Genomic DNA, 24,351 nt, shown 5'->3' with positions numbered 1-24,351 from the left:
TTAGAGTTATATATCTGGATTAACTTGACCACAGTTGACAAAATTTGCTATGTGTGTTGTAGATACTGTGTATTTATATACTTAATGACCTTTGTTAATGATGTTGACCATAACACTTTCACTGAAGTTGCAAACATGTGGTAAAAGTTTTAATTCACAGACAACTGCAATATATACTTGCAACTGAGCATTCTCAGTTAATATCTGGTTTTTACTTGGCTAACTGATTAATATCATATCTGAGAAGTACTACTTCTATTGTGTATTGTGGTCATAAGATAATGAATGGCATGCACTAAACGAAAGAAGTCACTTTTCAGTCATGGGGAGTCTCTGCTACCGTTCCTAATCGTCCGTCCCTTGCCGCGGTCATAGGTCAGTGTCTGGCAATGATTTATGCCAATCATGATTTACCTAGTATGCTTGGGTCAGCTTCTTTCTCTGATTGGAAAAGTTGTGTATGCTGTGTCGTTGTGTGGATGTAACCTTTGCCCGATGACGTCATCCTTCAAATATATGCGAAGTCGCGTTGTGTATTCTCTCTGGTGTATACTATATTATTCAAGGTAAACACGGTACAGTCAGTAATAGGCAAAATGGCTACCCTACATTCGATCGTGAACGGCGTTGCTGAAACATGGCGGCGTCTGTTCGCGTCCCTTAGCGCTGTAACGACCGAAACCACCGCGATGCAGATAATATTAACCTTGGCCGTTTCCATGGTCCTTGTCAAGATGGTGTCTGTTTTACTGAAGAGCATGGCGACGAGACGAAGGCTGGAGAAGGCACTCAGCTGCTTTCCTGGAGAACCTCAGCACTGGTTGTTAGGGTACCATTATGTAAGTTCCTACACTTTTACATACATCAGAAGGGAGGTTTATGTTTCAAGGAAACATATGAAGGCTTTAGCTTTTAACACGATTGGAACTAATTTGGGATAATTGAATATTCATATTTTTCAAATTTCTCAAAAGTGTTAGGTGCCTTATAGCTGAATGTTGCGATATTACAAATTACTCATAAAAACAAGTGTGTAACTTTAAAAGAAAAGCAGATGAGCCTACATTTGCAGGTGAAAACGACCTTACTTCACTATTCAATTATCCCAAATTAGTTCCAATCGTGTTTATTTATTATAGTGATCGAAGACTCGAAGATCGTCGGTCGTTAATACTGTTGCCGATAATAACTGAATGCGAAAGACACGGGTTAGAAATTTAATACATTATATGTGTAGAGAGTTCAGTTGGCATTTTACGTGCACTGTACCTCCCACTGGGAGGCCATATAACGCCGGAAACACACAGCATCGTACGCTGGGCTAGGCACAGACTTGGTTCAAGTCTGTGATTCGTGAATGTTTGAGTGGGGTGAACGCAACGAGTGGGGTGAACGCTTTACAGAGGAGTTACTCCCTGAGTTACTCCCGGAATCCGGCAGAAACTAATTAACTCATTACTGCGCAGACTCAAAGGTAACGCGTTCAATTAATCACAAGGAAAACCTGGCCTGCTAAATTCCGAAATATAAATATATTACACATATGAAATAGGACAGACACAAGAGAAACTATTACAAAAGTTTTTTTTTTAGAAATTCACCGACTTGAACCAAGTCTAGGCTAGGCATATGTGCGCTCACTCATCTTCGCTTGCCAGTTTCTCTTGTCCGGGCAGCTTGATGCTCTCCGAAATAATAGTCGAACTAACGAACGTGCGAGCGGACGGTGTCACTCCGAATCACACGAGCCGACACAACCAGACCGAACCGTAGATATTTTAGCTTCCTAGCCCTGCGTACGATGCTGTGACATATATCAATCAACTATTCCTTACGATTCACCAACCAAAATGAATTTTAAGCGACTGATGTAACCCTGTTGTCGAAACCACGGTCCCGTTGAGGGACCCTGTCGAAACGTAGCGTCAAATAATCGCAGTGTCACATAGTCTCTCCGCTCAAATGCTGGTTCGCACATAGTCTCTCCACTCAAATGCGGGTTTAGAGCAATGCACATAGATTACGGGTATTGCCGTGGCTAATAAACTGTTTATATAAGGGAGCGTTCAGTTAGTATGGCAGGGGGGTGGATCAGTCAAAATAAGCGAACCCCCTACCCATTGCACCAAAAAATTGATGACCCCCTTTTAAGATGACAAAAATTTCATGCCCCCCTCCCTCTTTGAGTAAAGCTGCATACACAAATACCTTGACGGCGGGATAAAAGAATCCAAAAAAAGATTCGCTTTATCTCTCCTTATGACTTGCTATAGTTTTGAAATCCCCCTCAAAAGGATTGGTCACAATTTTTTTTGCACAAGCATTTTCGAAGGGTCATGAAATTTCACAAATTGTTTTTGGGACGGTCATCATTTTTGCGCAACTATTTGAGGGCAAACTGTGGCTGATATCCTTCATCCTAAAATATCAAATCATTCTATTGGTCAAATTATTAACGTTTTCCCTTAAAAACAATCTATATTTGTACATTTACATATGTTTGATAATTCATGTAAATGTACTTTGCTTGCAGTGGCAGGTAAAAAGTTCGTGTGTGTACAAAAAAATTATATTTGGATTTAATTGATACTGATGATTCACCATACATTGTAGTCTATGAGAATACTATGTAATACTTTTTCAATACAATATGCGATATTTTCAATCGGGGTCAAACTCACAGCATGCGGTATCCAGTCACCTAGTGGAGAAGCAAGGGGAAGCAACAAACATAACAGCTTGCCCAAATCCCCACTCTCAATAAAGACTGGTTCAATGACCGGCTGAGTTGTTACATTTTTCTGACTGCGACCCCGCCACAAGTTGTAGAGTTTGGAAGCACTCACGCTCACTCACTCACTATCACCCACACTCAAGCTTGGAATACGCACACTTTATCAGAGCAATGAATACATCGCTATACTCGGCGAAAGACAGCCTATTGGAAAATTCTGTCCACCAGCAATAAAACTAGCAATAGCTACTGGTATGCATTTATAGATGTTTGATAAGTGACATAAATGTACTTAATTGGAATAGGGTGGTTACAACTAATGTGTTCAAAAAATTGATTTTGGAACTTCACTGAAAATGTTGATTCATTGTTCATGTTGGTCTATGAAAAAACTACAAACAATGTTTTTCAACTGCAAAACTAACAATATATGTGCATTTATGGATGTTAGATAATTGGTGAGGGTGGTTACAAGTAGTTTGTGCAAGAAATTTGATTTTGACATTTCACCGAAATGTTGATTCACTATACATGGTAGTCTATGAGGAAACTATGAATAATTTGTTTCCAATACAAAACAAGCTAAATCTATGTATTTCATGGCGTCTGATAATTCATTTCAAAGTTCTGATTAGACTAGGGTGGTTACAAGTGGATGTGTGTGTGTGCAAGAAATTTGATTTTGGAATTTCATTGAAATGTTGATTCACAATACATTGGTGGTCTATGAGAGAACTATAAACAATTTATTTTTTTCAAATATAAAACGAACAATATATGTGCATTTATGGATGTTAAATAACTGATATGAAGGTACTTGATTAGCCTAGGGTGGTTACAAGTGGTAGTGTGTATGAGGAATTTGAATTTGGTGAAACTTCGTATAGATACTTATATACCAAAGCAGTAACTGTGTTCAAAAACGTTTTGCAGGATCATGTCATTTAATTTCTAAATTGCATATTGAATGAATTGCTGTAATTAAGGAAATATGTCAAGACATACTTCAGCAAATTTGATGAAACTTAGTACAGATGTTGATCTCAAAGTGTTGTTATAGCGAACAAAGACGTATATTGTAAATTGATTGATACTTTGCATATTTAATTAACTTTACTAATTAGTTACAATGTCCAGAAATACTACACCAAATTTGATGAAACTTAGTATATGTTTATCTCAAAGTGTTGTAGTACGAAGCAAAGATATTAAGTTGTATCATGTCAATTGCGTATTTGCATATTTAATGAATTTTCGTAATTAGGCTGATACATCAAGAAATACTTCATCAGATTTGTTTAAAATTGGTACAGATGTTGAGCTCATGTTGCTTTAACTGTGCATAAGGACGATTATTAGTATCATTTTAATTAATGTCTAATTTTCAAATTTAATGAGCTTTCCTTATTAGTGTGATATGTCTAGAAATCCTGCATCAAATTTGAAAAAACGTAGTACAGATATTGATCTTCCAGTAGTGTAAAAATGATTTGCGACATTCTGTTGATAAATTTCTAATTTACTAATTTAATGACTTTTTCTGATTAGCGTGGCATGGGTGCCGCCAAGATTGCCTAACAATGTTAAGAGATCTATATTCTCAATGTCTACACTGAATGTGATGACACTTGCTGCAGATGTTGATCAGACAAAGATTTACCACTCAAAAAAGACATTTATTTTAAGCAGTATCAATAGCTAATTATAGGAAGTCTCTTTGTACTTAACACAGGGTCATTTTAGTTTACATCTGGCGTTCTGACATTTTTTGTCAAACATGACTACACTAGTTTCTTGCAGACTAGTTGAATTTTGACATTTCAAAAGCCAGGGCATGACATACCTAATTCTGTCCAACTTGGTAAAAGGACATAACCCTATGCCATAGACCCTTTCCATAAGTCTAGCGCCCTCCTGTGGCCACTGTGAATTTGAAGTCAAAGTGAGGCCACTGGGGAAACCCTCCAGCAGCTGCCCAGGTTTTTCCCCAGTGGCCTCGCTTTGACTTCACATTCACAGTGGCCACAGGAGGGCGCTAGACTTATGAAAAGGGTCTATTAACTTGATACTATGTATATTACGAATGTCATTTTGTTTGCAATCCAATCTGCTATGGGAATCAGTCACAGACAGGGCTTTGATACTCGCATTTCTTTTTATCATCATATCAACGTCAATTTTTAGTCACTTTCAGTTACCAATTCCCAATTACAAGGGGGACTATGTCATTGTCAATTACTTGTTTATTTTGTATTTCGAAAGGAGGGTATCAAGAAGAATTAGCCTTTCCCGTATTGAAAACCCAACGGTCTCTTTAGTGCAGCGTTTACATGGGTGCAACAGAAATTTGTAACTATGCAAAAAGATCAAAATCCCAATCTTTGACTTCTATTCACAATCACAGAGTAGGTTACCCTATAGGCTAGTCCTTGCAGGAGTACAACTTGCTGATGAGATCGAGACATTATGTTTCAATTTCTGCCAGAGACAATGTCGTCTGCGCATTTGTTGTGGACGGCGAACGAGCAATAACATTGAACATTACGTTCGTACATGTACAGTCCCATGTGTGGCGGGATTGTTGTACAGAGGATTACTTTACAGTTCGTTGCCTCTCTTAATTTGGAGGTTCGTTTTCGAACGACTGCGCATGCCCAGATCTCAACTCGATTACGTCACTAACTTCGAAGTCTTTGTGTTTGGTTTGGGATATCGGCTAATTTCGGCCTTTGTTTTAACGCTATGCAAGGCCAAGTTCGGAAAAATTCGGTCATGGTTAACCTCGTGACTAACCTCACTACAACATCATGGCAGCAAGAGAGCATTGTAGGTCGTAATTTGCCAACTTTTCGAGCTTTCTGTTTGACGTAGTGCGATCGTCACCTCAATGTTTTCAGTATCGGCAGTGACAGGTCAAGCACCTGCAGTTCAAAAAAGTCCCATTTTCGCGTACTTATGTGTTTGTGAGCAATGTCATTCGAGTTATTCAATCGATAAATATAGATGAACAAAGGATGGCAGTTTCATTGAGCTATGTTGACGGGGAACGTTGGGGGACATTTTTACAGTCTGAACGCTAGGGGTGCAATTTGCATATGCAAATTCCATTTCCTTTCGAACGGCACTCAGCAACTCAGGCTACACTGTGACCGTTGGCTGGCTAACACAGTTTTTCAGTCACTCCCAAATCCTCATTTTTTCGCCGATAATTATCATTGGAGACCAACTTCATCTCTTCAATTTGATTTTCTGAGAAGGTAAGTAGCTTTTCGGGGCTCTGTTTGAAAAATTAAAGTAAATTTTGCGATTTCAGCGATTTTTCATAGTACGATGTTATATGTCGAGCGCGGACTTGTGTTGCTGTACCAACTACGGTAGCATGAAATTAAGGCCCAAAATCAAGCATAGTTCGTGGAATTATACTATAAATTAGCTTTTTACCGCAGAATTTTGTCTGTTCATGCCAGGAATTTGATGTTGGGCGGCAAAGTTCGCCGCTGTGTTTTGCCGCTAAAATCCAATATGGCGCCAAATCAACATTAGTGTACTGTACGTTTACACGTACGTACACTGTGTACTCGCATACGCTCATAGTGAAATAAATCTCCCAAATGTGCGTATTTTTAGGTCAAATGTTACTTTTTGGGGGGAAACTATCATCAAGTGACACTTTTAGGTTGTAATACGTAAAATTCGTGTCACAGTTGTTTTTAATTATTTTCCTCTTTTTTTTTTTTCAGGGTCATCACAGTCCGAGGATGGCTTCGAAGCTTCCAGCCGGGGCTTCCCATAGAAAAACTTGTGCATGTGACCTCATGGTTGTTCACTTTTAACTTTTTTGACGTAATTTTCGTGTCTGATTTGTCTCAGTTTGTTGCAGTCAAGTCTCTGAGGCTTAAGTATTGATCAAACTTCAGGTTTATTTAGAATAAAGCTGTTGTCTTTGCAGTATATTGAATTCAGAACTTATTAATTTTCTTTTTAATTTAACCAACACAAAACCAACCGACACGTTCCAATATTTATTGAGAAATTCGTGTCACCCGAGCGGCACTTTCAAAGGCTTCATTAAAGGTGAACTTCTCCGATATGCTTGCACATGCAACAACGACATGGACTTCATTGAAAAGGTCACTTTCTCACACGCAAACTTCAACAACAAGATTCTAGAAAAAAAAGATATATCTCGTATAAAGAAAGATGTTAATCTCACCAACCATCGACGATACCTCACCGATAAAGATAAGAGGAATATGACATGAGAACAAAACTGGTTTACACAACGACCTTCAGTCCATTCATCAAAACCAGGCAAATCAAACAATGTCTAACAAAAAATTGGAAAATAATAGAAGCCGATCAAACACTGGTCAAAGTTTTTTCCAGAAAAACCTATCATAGCATACAAAAGGAATAAAAACTTAAGAGACATCCTCGTTCAGGCACAAATCAAGCACGAGGATAAAATAAACACGAACGGTCTGACCAACAAACCACTCAAAGTTCAGACCACAACATATCCATACTAGCATCTCTAGTTGATGAACAATCGCTACTATCAAATTAACATGTGGGATAAATAGCTCCAACACATAACCGGTTCTTTCCCGGGACCCAGATCACATGACCAGGGTCAAAGCACTATCGATTCACCGGTGTCTCGCCATGTTTCTCCATATCATTAAACCACATTGATCGAATCAATATACCGCATCACTATGAAAGGTAGAAAACGATGTGTAAAGTTGCTCTCATTTTCCTATATATAGAAACAGACTTCAAGATACATAAAACAATTTATAAATTCTAAAATTCTGAGAAAAAAATATACTAAAGAACTGTAGTTGTAGTTAACATAAAATTATTCTCGTTTGTAGAGGCCATCTAATCTGTGGTGAATGTATAATGCCCACTGTAACAAGTACTAGAAAACGGCATTCATAGGTGAAATTTTTAGACGAAGTTTCGCCAAGGGTCTATTGAAAAGTGTACCATTTCCAGTAAAATAGCTCTGTGAAGTTAAAAATTGGTATACACAATTAATTGTTACTGAAAAAGACACTGCTGAAATTTGATCGGTGTTCAAGACCCGGAAGACCATTTACTAGCCCCGTTTCTCCTTCATAGACAGACCCAAATCGTGTTATGCAACAGAAACTACTCAGTATACACATCGACAATCTTTTGAAGGTAGGTTTATTTTTACATGACAAACTGTTTATATCAGAAACAAATTCCTAAAAACACATATTACCTATAACATTCACTCAGGTCCGCGGTATAGCGTGAATATAGGCATGTTTAGGCGACCCATGCTTGTGTGACCCCTGCGTACTACTGCGACCTTTGTTTTGAAATGAAAACGAGGCTATTTTTCTGAGGGCGCTGTTCAAATTACACCCCCAGCATTCAGACTGTTTTAAAAATCGGTTACCCTTCCAAATTGTATTCGGTAGCCTGGTAAAGCCAACGAAATTGATGATCGCCGAACTATGCATGGATGGTTCAAAGACTTTGGAAGAGCAGATTTTGGATAAAGAACTATATGCAATACAGGACAAATTTTAGAATTAGACAGGGTTTGCCTAAAACTAAACCAAATGCGACAGTTACTTCATATTGACCCAGAATTGAGTCAGAATTTATAAATGCCCCAGCCATCAGTGTGTGTGCGGGGGGGGGGGGGGGTTATGGCGATTTGCTTGTTGATTTTAGGGTTTCCAAGTTGTCTTTCCCGGGGTTGAGGCATTTGACAAACTTCATAAGATTATTTCAAAATACCCCACACTAGGGTAGTACGTGGGTAGGGGTTGACATTGACTTCGTACTTTCCACTGTCCCTTATAAAGTTAAACCACATCGTAAATATGTTGAAGCTTCAGCATGCTCGAGATACATGTTTTAATACAGATACACTGCTGTTAGTCAAACACGTGTATGTCACACATTCAGAACCGACCTAGACACATTGGGCATGGAGTGAAATCAGTTACTTTGCACGTCGCCTTCAAGTTCAACTTAATTCGCATTCCGAAACTTCATCATTATAGTACATACAAATGCCATTGCCATCGAATTGTCCCCAGGAATTTACCAATGAATGGGCGCTCAGTTTTGAACACGGAGGGAAATGTACGGCAAAGCGAAACTTGAGGTCTAAATCAGCTTGAAATTGGTGTGTAAACAACCTATTTATCTTCGATAAGTGATCGGTCCCGGCATTATCACCACTTGCACGCTGCACTGTGGCCGGTCACCGTCCATTTCCGAGTGCGTGCAGTTCAACAGTTGATTCCCGCTGTAATCTGTGTGACGTAATCGGGATTGAATAGGCATGCGCGTATCAAAGTTCACGAGGTCGTACAATCTGCGATTGCGCAAACGAACCTCCAAATTAAGAGTGGCAACGAACTGCTCTATATCCCTAAAACAAGAAGAAAGATGTTAGTTGACATGGGAGTAATATTTTATGGATTAACTTCAGTAAATACTATTGTTAAATTAAAAAGCTTTCAATTAATAGCCTACAAAGGTTTACCCACCACTTACGTCTTTCCTTCACTTCTGTTTCAGTTAGATCCAAAGACATACCTAGATGTCATGGTTGATTGGACAAATAAATATAAATATGGATTTCCTGTTTGGGATAGTCCGTTCACTGGAGGGTTCATGTGCACCCATCCCGACACTGTTAAGGCAATAACATCGACCACAGGTAATGTAAGGGCAAGTCTTGGAGTTGACAAGCATTGCACAGAACTCTAAGCACTGTCAAACATTACATATAGGGGGATTTCTGTGTTAATCAATGAAATACGTACGTGTATATGCGTATATGTGTATATCTATGCATACATACATGCATGTAGATTGATGCATAGATGCCATAAGGCAAAAAGGGTAGTACTTAGCTCGTATTGGAGACAATGATTTTGAAAATGCAGAATGTGAAAAATTGCTTGGTATTAAAATCCAGAGTGATTTATCATTGACATCACATTTAATAATAAAAGAATAAACTGTATGTTCTAGCCAGATGTTCTGTACAGTCGATGCCCTATGGTCACAGGCGGCTCAGTTGTATGAGTTTTTCTCACTGTTTTCTTTTTTCAGTTCCTCTCCTTTTCTTCATGCTCTGACTAACGGAGTAAATAAAATAAATGATTCTATAACCTAACTTAGCCTCTTAACTCTTTATTTATTTTACACCCTATTACAAGGGCGTTTCTCTCTCAAATACACATCTTGTAATTAATTAGTCAACACAACTAATTATGCTAATCCTTTGATTAATTAAGGATTTTATGGATTGGTCAACATTGTGAAAGATAGGAAAATCTATCTTTTTCAATGTTGACAATTGCATATAATCCCTACATACATACATACATACATACATACATACATACATACATACATACATACATACATACATACATACATACATACATACATACAAGGTGAGTGAGATAAACAGGGGTACGCATATTTTACATACACATATTCATCTTACGACATTTTACAGAGCCTAAAGATGTTTGGACATGCGCATTTGTTAAGCCCTGGCTCGGCGATGGTTTGGTGATCAGTAAAGGAGCCAAGTGGAAGAGAAACCGCAAACTACTAACACCAGGCTTCCATTTTCAAATTTTAAAATCGTATTCAAAGATATTCATCGACAGTGCTAGCATTCTGGTGGTAAGTTTGCAAATAATAAACCTTGCTTTGGAAAGACAATATTCCGCTGTTATCGGTAAAAAGAGGACCCCTCGCATACACTGCACACTGATATAGCTGATACAATACACTAAACTCATGGGCCTTTCAATCTCCACATCACGAAAACGAATCGACAGACTTGTATTCATTAAGAGGATTAAGGTTTTTCTAAAAGTTATTGCACCGTTTTTATCCAAATAGCTCACATCTTACATGAAATTTTACAAAAATGATGATTTTTACATCATTCTATTTCAGACGAAATGGTCGGACCTCCCTGATCAAGATTCAATAGAAATATCTCAGCAGCTCAGATTGCTGACATTACATTCATTAATGAAGTGCATATTCAGTTTGGATAGCCACTGCCAGACAAAACCGTAAATATTTTCAGTTTGTTCAACTTGAGTTACTCATCGACAGTGTACTCTATGGTATGGAGTTCACAAAATATACAGAATATATATATAATATATATATATATATATATATATATATATATATATATATATATGTGTGTGTGTGTGTGTGTGTGTGTGTGTGTGTGTCAGTGAGTGTGTTTGTGTGCGTGCGTGTGTATGTATATGTATGTATACATGTAAATATATATTATTTACATATTATATATATATATATATATATAGAGAGAGAGAGAGAGAGAGAGAGAGAGAGAGAGAGAGAGAGAATCTAGGAACTTTAAGTTGTCAGTCTACAGGCTGTTTCATGCGCTAAGCAATCATCAGGAGTCTCCTGATGATTGCTTAGCGCATGAAACAGCCTGTAGACTGACAACTTAAAGTTCCTAGATTCTCAGTATTACCGCCCTACAGAAATGCATTGAGCACTATACTTTGCCTGCATTGACATATATATTCATAGCTTCCGTTAGGATTTTCAAACCTTATTTGCGTAATGCGTATAAAGTACCTATAAAATAGCTGTATATGCGATATCGAAAACTAGCTCAAAAGTCAATGAATAAAGTGTCCAATAAACATCAGCAGTGACAATATTTTTTCTTTGATGAGTTTTGCAATCTTTATACTGTTCTGTTCTATTCTCTGTCGCCGGTATTCAATTCTTTACTTTTCTGTCTACCACTTCCGACGATGTCTTTCTTGCCTGAACTCTATCATCGCTGTTCTGAAGTCGAATTCGCCAAGTCTTCGGCATTCCATAGTTATCACCTTCGGATCATTTATGACATCTTCTCACCTAAAACAACTACGTTTCGATATTTTGATCCTTTTTTGGATAGTGAACCCACTTTCACACGGGACAGATGAGATTGGAATCACGACTGCAATTATGACCGATTGCAATATTCGGTAAAAGTTTACGATATTCGTAAAGAAGCGTGCAGACCGCCATAAATTCTAATTTCTAATTCCGCTTAGCATTCACTTAAATTGTTGCTATTCGACGCGGATATCTTCAGGGTTTACAAGTACAAATCAGGAGCAATGGAAAAAAGAACAATTTTTGGAAATAACGATGAACTCACAATGAACATGTTATATTTATATTGGTGCAGCTTTGAAGGAAACAATTAATGCGACGAGATTGACAATATGTAAAACAAAATATTTCAAAATCATGAACATCTTTTGTCTGCAAACATTTAATTTTAGTCATGGATAAACTACGCATTGGAGGAAAACTCGTGTGCTCATGTCTTTGTTACGGATTCTTTTTTCAATGGGTATCGGATTACGCAGATGTCAATTGAGTTTGCGTACTTCAGAAAAATTATGCGTGAAATACACAGGATTTTGCATTAACAGAAGCTCTGATTATATATATAATATATATATATATATATATATATATATATATATATATATATATATATATATATATATATATATTAGATTTCTCACATTTGTATGTGACCCTGATCATTTATCACATGACTTGGTCACATGATGAACTACTTGACCAATTTATACGCGCATTGATTTCAAGACCAGATCATTCTATGTACATGATATAGTCACAGAGATTTGTAATGTGGTTCAAACATGGTCTGTTAGCCTTGAAATACGATTTGTCTGCGACTGTAGTTCACTTCTCGCTGATAATGGTGATTGTTTGAAAGTTAACTGACCTAAGCTACACAAGAACTAATTTTTTTGTGTTCATGTGGTGTGAAATGTCCTGTGATAACACCTTTATTTGTGAACGCAGCCTTATGTTACTTTGTTACTCAACGAAAGCAAGGAAATATCATGGCTGCTTTATTTGTGATGTGTCATGTCCAAGTGTTAGATGCAAGTTTGACATGACTTCTCAGAAATATGAACAATATGAATGCCACATTCCCAGTATTGAATAAATACACTAGTGCTTAAATACCCGGAATGGTCATCCACAGAATTAACTGATGAATCACAATTCATGAATGTGCGCGCGTGCGCGTGCTTGAAAGTGTCCCTCCTCCCCTGTGGAGGGACCGTGAATGTGTGTATCTATATCTATCTGTGTGAGTATCTATGTTACATATGTTTATGTCTAGGCCTATATGAGTTGAGTATTTTGTGAAAGGAGAAATGTCTGTAGATAAAAGATTACCAACTGTTTAAGTCATTCCCCTTTAATGTGTTCTTTCTCATTTAGGGAATTCAACCCGTATGTGACAGCAGTGTATGAAGTTTCAGATCTCATTTTGAAGAGATTTTTTAATATTCTGCATTACAACGATTTCATATACTACAACCTCACGGCCGATGGTAGGAAGTATCGACGATCTTTGGAATGCTTGCACAACTATTCACGAAATGTTATCAAAGAAAGAAAAGCAGCCCTAGAAGTCGAAAGGGCAACAGGCAAGGTCAACGACAGAAGATATGTGGACTTTCTAGACATCCTGCTTTCTGCTAAGGTGAGAACATATCGTGATACTGTTATGCCATCTTAGATAGATTCTCTTAACAATTCTTTAGTGGTTAATAAGCTCAGAACCCCCATAAATTATATATTTTGAAAGCCTAGATTCAGGGAAACATTTTGGTTACCAAAGTGTCACCGTTCTTCACATAACTATCACGTAACAGGAAATTTGCATAACCTTTCAAAAATCGGTTTTCCCTATGTTTTGTTACAATGCTTTGAGATATGTGACTGAAATTTGTGAGTGCAAGCTGTCCTAAGGATCTTCCAAATGTGTCTCAGAATTTTTTCAACCTTCTAAAGCAATTTTTATGCCAAGAAAATTTCCAGAGCGGTGAATTTAACCCTAGTTGATTTATTTAAAATTGTGCTCCAAAAAAAACTAAGTAAGATATAAAACATCTTAGACAGTTTGGAAGAGCACTGTGACTAAGCTTGCCTTCCAGCAAGTTTGGGTCAGATATTTTGAAGTATTGAGACAAAACATAGGGGAAACAGATTTTTAGCTTGTCGTCTATTTATAGACAGAGAAGCTATTAGAATTAAAAACCAGTATGGTCCTGTCAACTCCACTTCCGTCTGTCAAGATCCGTTGATGTCATGGCATTGTGATAGGTCATATCATAAACTGGTGGGGTGTTCACAGTTCGGGTTGAGGTGTAGAAGAACGATTTTGAACTGTGACAAAATTCAAAATGGACTTAGCCATGTGTTAAGCCTTTCTCCAATGTTACTTAGTTGACTGCAATCTATTACAGACTTACTGAGCTGACGTTGTAGGGGTACTCACTTTGTGTTTGCTCGCTATGTGTGCGCTAGGTGTGTTTGGTACTGTGTTACCTGGATATCCCCTCATTGCCTTTAACCGTGATATGGGCCTGTTGCATAATCTGCATATGCCTCTGAAAACGGTCATTGTGCAAGCCTGTTGGCATTTTTGCAGCAATTTTTCTCACTTAATTTTGTAAAATGTCGGCGAATACCTCAATATTTCAAGATAACCCTTTCTTCCAAATCGTTTCCTGGAGTTTCAGAGTCATATGAACGAAAATTAGTGAAAATTGGAGACAGGAAAATCGTACACCGGCTACGGCGGCCATGTTCAATACAAGTCTATGTGGAGAAAATAACTAACAAACAGGATTCATGATGCCCGCGCTCTAGAGGCAGACCCTCTAAAGCATTTGATGCTTGTTGAATTTACAGTTTTACTGACTGGACAGTTATAATGAAAGAAAAGACAAAGAAAATGTTTATGATCAAAAGATTTTGAGATGGGCATAATTTAACAAATACAGAAATTATTAAATATTATAAATATAAGACCAAACTATTTTTCAGGGATGGGGCAGGTTGGAAATGAGGGATGAGAGACAAAGGCGTTTCTATTGCTTCATGAGGATGCAGTCACACCATTCCATTTACGGCATACTTATTCACAGTGTTGTGTTCCAGTTCCATATTGTACTGACTGTCATACAAGGATAACATAAACAAATCAAATAAAATTATAAATGCATCAATGGTCTTGTGTGGATTTTGCTGAACATGACTGATTTTAATATTTCGCCTTAAATATTTTGTATCTAGCAAAGGCATATTTGAAGTGAAGTCAAAATTAACACTACATTGCTTACAATATATGTTACCTATTCTGCATGAGCTTTTCTTTTTTAAATCATAGTAAAGTAGTACTTCAAACAGATTAACCATTATTTTTCTGTCAACCCATAATTTTACATCACAAAGACTGTAATTCTTCCAAAATTTGTATTTTTCAGTCATTTTATAAATTTTGCTCTGCACAATATTGAATAAACTGCAATGTTTGAATATGTTAAACTCAAAGAATAAAAATCCTGTATCACAGATTAATTTTTTTAAAGAAATTACTTTTCAACACTTTTAGCATATATTCTTTACAGGGTCATATATTTCAAGGAAAATATGCCTATTAAAACAATAATTTCATCACTTTCAATTTTTTTTCTATACTATGACAATTATTGGCCATGAGGTACGTTTACAAACACAAACCCCAAATAAGCATTTTTCATCATTTTCAAAGGACTCTTTAGAAATTGCATTAAAAACAGTTAATAGTGACTTAAAATGTTCACTTGGTATACATTTAATTTACAGACGCCAGGTTGTGTATTTCACATGCACTCAGGTCAACAGGGAAGTGCGTCATTACTATTTCAGGATTGTTATTTCTTATTTCTTAATTATTTAACTTCTTTCCACATTGAACTACTTTTAGGCAGTTTAAACTGTTACTTAGAATTTTTTCCAATTTATATATTTAATCATCTTTTGGGTTCTTTGGGTCCATATCCACCTCATGCCGCTACATCATCAACTATTTGCCAACAACTCCATTCCAACAACCAATTATCTGACCTGGCCTCACATTAGAGAAGCTACAGCACCATTGACGGTATTTTTGAAAGGTGATGAAAATTATCTTTCATGAGATAGTTATGTAAACAATGGTGACGGTGACTGTGGTTACTAAAATGTTCCCCTATATCTAGGCTTTCAGAAAATGTACAATTTACAGGGGTTCTGAGCTTATTAACCACCAGAGAATTAGTAGATTAAAAAGGTCAGTTACTTATCTTGGAATCTTGAACTCATTAACATTGATTAATGATTTGTGAGTACACAATACTCGTACACATTACGGAAAACAAGACAACTACCTTACTTCTCATTTCACTCGATCACCAAAACCACATTGGTAAATTTATCACAAAAGGAACACACAGGAAGAGCACTCCAACCCCGAAATATCATAGGGTAATGGGTACGTAACTGTGGGAATGACCAATGATCAACGAACTCTATAGCTTGATGGCAGTGTCCATATAAGCCAAGTATTGAAAGCGAGTAAGTTATTTGCAATACTGTAAGCTAAAAAGTTCACTATGACTCACGCTGCCTTGAAAGCTCATTTATACTATTTCAATGAATGACAGGACGAAGACGGCAAGGGTCTGAGGGATGAGGAAATCCAGGATGAAGTGGACACATTTATGTTCGCAGGGCACGACACCACGGCTAGCGGCATATCATGGTGTCTATACAACCTGGCTAAACACCCAGAACATCAGAAGAAGTGCCAGCAAGAGATAGACGAGTTCTTTCTCAAGAAAGGAAGCATTGATGTTGAATGGTTTGTCCATTTACTTGTTGCTTACATATTTGTCTCAAAAATATGTGTGGATCTTTGGAAGAGCTGTATGGTTTTACATCCCTTATTGTTATTATTATACTTTATTTCAAGAGGGTAATCCATATTACACATATATATATATATATATATATATATATATATATATATATATATATAATATATATATATATATATATATTGTGTACATACAATATTGTTTTTGGTAAAAGGTATATCAGAGATCGACAATCTCACATTGAGATCGTTGTGGGTCCTATACAAATTAAGACTGCAGCCGATCGTTTCTGCAAAGTCGTACGTGATCTTCGGTGAGGTAACCGGCCATGTTTATGACAAAAAAGAAGGATATTGAAGAACAGTGAAGAACTACGAAGGACGGTATTTCTGAATACAGAGTGGATTAGAATGATATTTTTACTCCAGAATTAAGTGAAGGACAACGTAACTTCTCAAGAGTAGGGTGATGGACTGAGTTGTCTGCACAAAATGGCTTGAAGGCCCGTATTTTCACTACAGACTGGGACGAAGGACATATTTTAATCGAAAATTGGGCGAAGGACAACGTTCTTTGTGCAGAATATCCTGAAGGACAGTATTTCCACTGCAAAATAGGGCGAAAAGGACAATGTGGTTAATGACAATATTTTCGTAACAGAATAGGGTGATAATACTGCTCCACATCTGAACCTGAGCTGACAATATTGTCCTTTGCTTAAATATGTACATCAAAATTAATTCTAAGCTTCCCTTTGCTTCTCTGCTAGGTGACTAGATACCGTAGATTATAACTTTGAACCTACTCCCCTGTCCCTTCTTTCAGTTTTTGCTATTTATGATTTCGTTATTTTTCTGTAAGGGAGGACCTGAACAGTTTCTCGTACCTTACAATGTGCCTCAAAGAAAGTTTGCGCATAACACCAGTGGCACCAGAAATTGGTCGACAACTAACAAAACCACTGGAGTTGCCGGATGGAAGAGTGTTTCCAATCGGTTAGTATAATATCCACACGAGAGAGAGAGAGAGAGAGAGAGAGAGAGAGAGAGAGAGAGAGAGAGAGAGAGAGAGAGAGAGAACACCACACTTGCATGCTTTCCTGGAGAAGTGCAGCTGCACTATGCAAAATCTTCATGCATATGAAATAATTTTGAAATAACATATATGAAACCAGAATTTGTAACTAGGTGTCTAAAAGAATTGTGCAATAACAATGCGACTGGATTAGACAATCTGAGTGCTAAAATGCTTAAATTATCTGCTACGATCATTGCCCGCTCACTATGCAAAATTTTCAATCTTAGTATAAAATCTGGTATTTCCTAATCAATGGAAAGTAGCCTGAGTTGTTCCCTTGTTCAAGGCTGGTTCAAAACAAGACCTTTGTAATTACAGACCAGTTTCGATACTACCAATTGTCTCCAAAATTATAGAAAAGCATGTGCACATTCAGTTGTACAAACATATCAAGCCGCTATTGAACAATTCTCAATCAGGATTTAGAGAGCATCATCCGTGCGAAATAGCCTTGATTAAACTTAGCAACATGTGGCTCAAAGCTATGGATAATGGAGATATTAATGGAGTAGTGTTCCTGGATCTTAAGAAGGCTTTTGACATGGTTGATCATCGTGTATTGTTAGAAAAATTATCAATTTACAGGTGCGATGGTACATCTCTTCGGTGGTTTAAATCTTACCTGCAAAATCGCATGCGATTGGTTCAATTTAGAATGTTTTACCCTAAAAAGCAACATATTTTGACTGGCGTTCCCCAAGGTAGTATACTTGGGCCTTTATTTTTCATCATTTACATAAATGATTTGCCACTTTATATTTATAATAGCATTGACATGTACGCAGATGATTCAACCATAACTATCAGTGCAAAATGTATTCAAGAAATTGAGACGACTTTGAATCTTGACTTAAAGAATGTTCATAATTGGTGTAAGAATAATAGAATGGCCATTAATTGCGACAAGACAAAGACAATTATTGTAACAACGCAACAAAAACGTAGACATTTGAATAAACAAACTTTATACTGTAATCTTGGTGAAACGGAATTGCAAGCAGTACACTGTGAAAAGATTCTTGATACGCTTGTCGATGAAAATCTGTCATGGAAGCAGCACTGTGACAAGATTTTAAAAAAAGTAAATAGTAATATTGCTTTGCTAAAATGAATAAGACAGTTTTTACCTATGAATATAAGAAAACTTTTTTTATAATAGCTATATTTTACCACACTTGGATTACTGTTGTCATTTATGGGGAGCATCACCGTTTATGAAAGGGTTGCATAAGATTCAGAAACGTGCTATCGGAGTGATGTGTGATACAAGGTATAATGCTTCGACCGAGCATTTATTTAAAACAATGCATATAATGCCATTACCAGATAGAATAGTTTATAAGAACGTTTGTATGGTTTTTAAATGTTTAAATAATCTTGCACCGCAATATATGACAAGTCTTTTTACCGAAATTGATCATAAAAGAGTTACAAGATCTAAGATACAAAAATTGTTAGTGGTTCCTGAAACAAATAAGGATTGTTATCGGAAAGGGTTTACTGTAAATAGTGCCAATCAGTGGAATAATGTCGATTTAAATATAAGATCTAGTAACTCATTGAGCTGTTTTAAAACTGCTTAACTTAAAGCTTATAGGGAATAATTTTGTGTTTGTGAGTTTTAGTTTTCTTGTCAAATGGTTTTGGTTGTCTAGTGTGATTGTGCACTTATTTTTTCTTGTGTGCAGGTTCACTCCTGGCCACTTTTTTTCTGCGCATTGTATTGTGCTAGCTTTGTCATGTTTCATGTTGTTCTGCTTTGTATCAGTTTGTATGTTCATCTGAGGGCCCTGCGGAAGATAAGCATCTTTACTGAAGCTTACCAGGCTACCCTCGTTAAACAAGGTTTAATAAAATAAAATAATAAAATAAATGCATTACAAAAGTGGAAAAAAATACGTTTGCACACATTACGTGTCCAGGATGCCTGTAACTAGAGTTTCATGGACGCTAAATATCAAGAAACTGACGCTTTTTACAGATTGTTTGTCTGATGATTGCTTTTAGTGCATGAAACTCTGGTGACAAGCATTTATAATGTGTAAAAGCCAAAATACTTGACATAGCATGAACACTGTTCAGCATGAAAAAATACAAACATATGTATTCAAGATATTGTTCATACTTTTTATTCACTTTGGTCATCCTGCATGTAGCACTTTGTCAGTATCACGAAATATTTAGCACAGCTTTGTCTGTCTGTTTAAATAGGCATGCCGATCTGGATAAACATTTACGCTTTACATCGAAACGTTCACGTGTGGAAAGACCCAGAAGTGTACGATCCGTTTAGATTTCGTCAAGAGAACGCAGAGCAAAGGTCACCCTTCGCCTATGTGCCGTTCTCCGCCGGACCGAGGTAGGTTGATGCTGATTGGTATTTTAGTGCCCTCTTTTCCGATGGTTGGATGGCGTTTCTATTTTCAATGGCCAGGTTGAATTCAGTGAAAGATATCTCACTTTTGACCATGGATGTACAAGAGAGACGATGTTCCTGATCAAACGATCCCTTCAATAATGTGACTGTGGATCTTCATTGTTGATGTACAAAGATACCAACATTTTTGCAGATGTTATGAACTAAACAGAATAAATCTACAAAATTCAACTTGGTGAAAAATGATTACTTTTTATTATTCCCGGGGTTGCTACAGGGCAGTTGTGGGATTCATTGGAAGTTTTTGGGACAGGGAATATTTTCACAAGATTGAATGGGAAAGAGTGATATGGATAAAATCAAATTCATTATATGGAAAATTTAACATTATATTTTGAGTGCGGGTATCATGATATTTGTGAATAAATATTCCTGGGCTAAGTTTGGCATTTGTCAAACAAATAAGCATTCCGATGACCCATAGCTTGTTGGATAAGATGCAGGAAATGCTGAGGCAATGTTACGATGAAAGTCTTCTCTTCAGTAAAACCACACCCCAGGGGTTTCCATATCAAAGTTTCAAAGCTTACCCCTTCATGATTTCATAGATCACTGTTACAGGGAAAGGCCCACGGCTCCTTTGAGGTTGTTGAATAACCTGTTATCTCATTTGATGGCAAGCGGCCTAACAGTCGATAGAACTCCACGGTGTTATGTAAGGAATAACTATTTTGTGACAAATGTGTTGATGAAGGTAGAAATCTTTGATAACTCATTTCAGGATGGCCTGAATAAATTTGACAAAAATAGCTGCAAAAAACAATGTCACATTATGATTATCCCTAAGAACATGCCTGGCAAATATCAAACCTATCTGATGAGTAGTTTTGAGAAACAAGTGTTTTGGACCAAAAATGGCAAAAATTGCCCTAAAATACAAAATTGCAGATTTCATCATAATTTCAATATATCACATTAAGATAATCCCTAGGAACCTGAATAACAAATATCAAAGCTATCAGACAAGTAGTTTTTGAGAAACAATTTTTTTGACCAGGAATGGCAAAAATTGCCCCGAAAATAAAAAATTGTAGATTTCACCATAATTTGAGTGTATATTTTGATCATCTCTATGAACCAGTATACCAAATATCAAAGCTATCGGAAGAAGATTTGGTAAAAAGTTTACCAAATAATACAAAAATTGCCTTTAAAATACAGATTTGCAACTTTCTACATAATTTTAACATCTTAAACACGGTATATCCACCCTGGGGACCCATATCTCAAATATCAAAGCTGTCCGACTAGTTTTGAAGAAGATTTTAAAAGATTTTTTGACCGAAAATGACAAAATTTGCCTTCAAAATTCAATTTGCATATTTCATCACAATATGAACAATCTAAAGGTCATTCCTAGGGACATGTATACCAAATATTAAAGCTGTTGGACCAGTTGTTAATAAGAAGAAGATTTTTGCACAAAAATAGCAAAATTAGCCTCAAAAATACAATTTTCGCATATTTCTTCACAATTTGAACAAATCTGATTAAGGTCATCCCTGGGGACCTGTACTCCAAATATTACAGGAATCGAACTGGCTGATTGGAAGAATAAGCTTGTAATGTAATAAAGTTGATGGACGACACACGACAAACTTCGGATGACACACGACGGACGACACCAAACATCACCCTATCATATAGGGCCAACAAAGGCCAACAATGCTTTTCATGTTTATGCATAACAATAATTTCTCATGAAAAGCATAGGATGTATGTATTTGAAGTTTACTACCAGCATTACTGATTGTATTATAGCAATCATACCAATCTGTTATCCAAATATCATAAGTAAAAAAAGTCGTATAATACACAGTTACAGTATAGGAAAAAGTACCAGTAAACGTAACACAGCACAGTCGAAGTCGTGCGAGAAAGGTATATGGAGCTCTGGTTAAACAACCAAAAACTGATGATCCAAACTACACAAAGGTGCCTCAGAAAATCAGGTTTCCACTTAACAGTGCATTTTTGTGCTGTTTTCCCAACAGGAACTGCATCGGCCAGAATTTTGCCATGAGCGAAATGAAGATAGTTCTCTCCGTACTGCTGCACCACTTTGAATTTTCGCTTGATGATCAAAAACCTGTAAAACCCACTTTAGGGTTAACTCTACAAACTGTGGATGGTTTGCACCTGTGTGTGAAGAAACGTCCATGAACAAGAAATTCCAGCACAAATGGCACTTACATACATGTAGTGAATATATGTTCCTTATTTGATTTTGATAATGAATACCCATTCAGACCAATCTAAGTTTGACTTGTTTTATTCATATAATTTGCACTAGTTGTTTTGTGGACCAAATTAAAACGTAAACTTGGGCACATATATGAAATTGTTGGAATCACAAAGATTTCAACAAAGCTTAAGCAACGATTCACTGTACAAATAAGTTTGTAAGGTACAATGCATCATGGAAACATATAAATTCAAGGTAAATGTCATTATTTCTGGATTCTCTCTTTTCTACACTCATTTCAATATAATTTTCAGTAACTCTCACATTGCTTCTTCATCATATTCTGTACACAAACTACGATCTATCTAGAAGAGGCATGGACCAATCACCGCTCTGTTCATTCTGCCAAAACAGCAACGAGACACTAGATCATCTTTTCTACACCTGTAAATTCACTGAGACCTTCTTGAACGAGTTTCACACATTTTTCGAGGAATCTCTCAATTTGTTCACGACACATAACTTAAATGAAGTGCTCTTTGGTGTTGACGGTTGCTCTGACATTCATAATCACTTGCTACTGTTATCCAAAAGACACATCTATGCCATGAAAATGAAACAGAGTAAATCACACTTTGCAGCTTTTATGTTGCAAGTGAAATTCAACTACCATCTAGAGTACGAAATAAGTCTGGAAAAAGACAAATTAGAGAGACATTGCAGAAAATGGATTTCAATTTTACACAAAATTGTAGAAAACTAAGCACTGTACTTCATTTTAATTTAAGTTACTGTTACTAAAGAAAATGTTACCAATAAAACAACTTAAATACAAAAAAAACTCACATTGCACACAAAATTTGATATTCAATGATTTCATACTTATTAGGAATTGATAAAACCTATGACCTAATTGTCCTAAATATACGCTTTTTGTTTTGCAAAATTTACACAGATATGATTTGTTTGATATAAGATTGTCTCATAATTTGATATCATTTAAATATGCATTTAAAATGAATACTTTGTTCGGGTATGTAAACGAAGTGTAGTGGTACACTTAGTTTTGGAATACAGTTTGTTTCTCAAGTCAAGTCATGTATATTGAAATGTAAAGTACTTGCAGTAGATTAGCCAGTATGATGCATTTTGTTCACAATTCAATGCTGTCGTTGACGTTGAAAAAATAAATTCTATGCTGGACCAATACTCAGTATAGTATGTCAAAGATAACATCCAACACTGCACGTATGGGGCGCGCTGTTGACAAGTTGAAGACCCAGGTATGCGAATGTGGGTCTGGGAGAGGAACAAGAAACTTTTTTAACAGGCACAGGCAAAGTACTGGAAAATACATCAAAAGTTACAGATAATAGCACTTTAAGAGATAACCTACATTAGGAATAGCGAAATATGATGCCTGTGTCCCCTGGACCTAGAAGATATTTTACATTCCCGTATTACCTTTTGTTATGAGTTGATTTTTAAACACGCATAAAAAGATACAATAGTTGATATTGAAAAGCCACTAATCGGAGTAAATAAAATAATTGACTATATAACCTAACCTAGTCTCTTAACTCTTTATTTATTTTACACCCCATGACAAGGACGTTTATCTCTCATATACACACATCTTGTTATTAATTAGTCAACACAACTAATTATGCTTGAGACGTTGAAAAAATAAATTCTATGCTGGACCAATACTCAGTATAAGAATCGGTATGAGAATAATGTGTTTCAGTTTTACAGTATTTGATTTAAAATATCTTCCCACCCCTGCATTTTCAGGTCCATTCCGGTCACAATAATTGAACATTACCTTGATAAGGATCTATTCTGATGAGGTGAACGGCATTTAAGAATTTTCCTAATTGGAGAGGTGAGGGAGGTGGGAACTCGTTAAAGAAGGGAATGCTTTATAAATCGCACAAGGGTGGTCACCAGGTCACGAGCAGCTATCACTTTCCTATTCAAATGTTCATCTTTTCCAAACGTTTCCTTGAAATGGTTTACTCACACTTAACACGATTCGTCGGGCATACCCCGGGTGTATATACGTACTCGGTTATAGTTCATTATTCGTGAACATTCATATATACTGCAAGCAACG

The 24,351-nt window shown here is 36.6% G+C and overlaps 1 protein-coding gene and 1 long non-coding RNA gene across 3 annotated transcripts; both read left to right on the top strand.

Moving 5' to 3' along the window:
- Positions 1-378: 378 nt before the first annotated feature.
- LOC139139094 (cytochrome P450 4F12-like) lies at positions 379-23,802 on the top strand. Of its 2 annotated transcripts, none has more exons than XM_070707868.1 (9): positions 379-839; positions 9,308-9,449; positions 10,260-10,432; positions 10,712-10,833; positions 13,070-13,334; positions 16,324-16,520; positions 17,398-17,531; positions 19,825-19,972; positions 22,045-23,802. In XM_070707868.1, exons 1-9 carry the CDS (start codon positions 597-599, stop codon positions 22,211-22,213), a joined length of 1,593 nt encoding a protein of 530 aa, XP_070563969.1. In that variant the 5' UTR covers positions 379-596; the 3' UTR covers positions 22,214-23,802. The 2 variants fall into 2 exon arrangements, with proteins under 2 accessions (XP_070563969.1, XP_070563970.1); XM_070707869.1 differs by having other exon boundaries at positions 411-823.
- Positions 5,862-6,685, top strand: LOC139139071 (uncharacterized). Its single transcript, XR_011553720.1, has 2 exons — positions 5,862-5,991; positions 6,475-6,685. It is a non-coding gene; the product is annotated as an uncharacterized lncRNA (long non-coding RNA).
- Positions 23,803-24,351: the final 549 nt, after the last annotated feature.

Source organism: Ptychodera flava, chromosome 8 (genome assembly GCF_041260155.1).
Source record: "Ptychodera flava strain L36383 chromosome 8, AS_Pfla_20210202, whole genome shotgun sequence".
Taxonomy (NCBI): Eukaryota; Metazoa; Hemichordata; class Enteropneusta; family Ptychoderidae; genus Ptychodera; species Ptychodera flava.
This window is presented reverse-complemented; position numbering and strand designations above follow the sequence as displayed.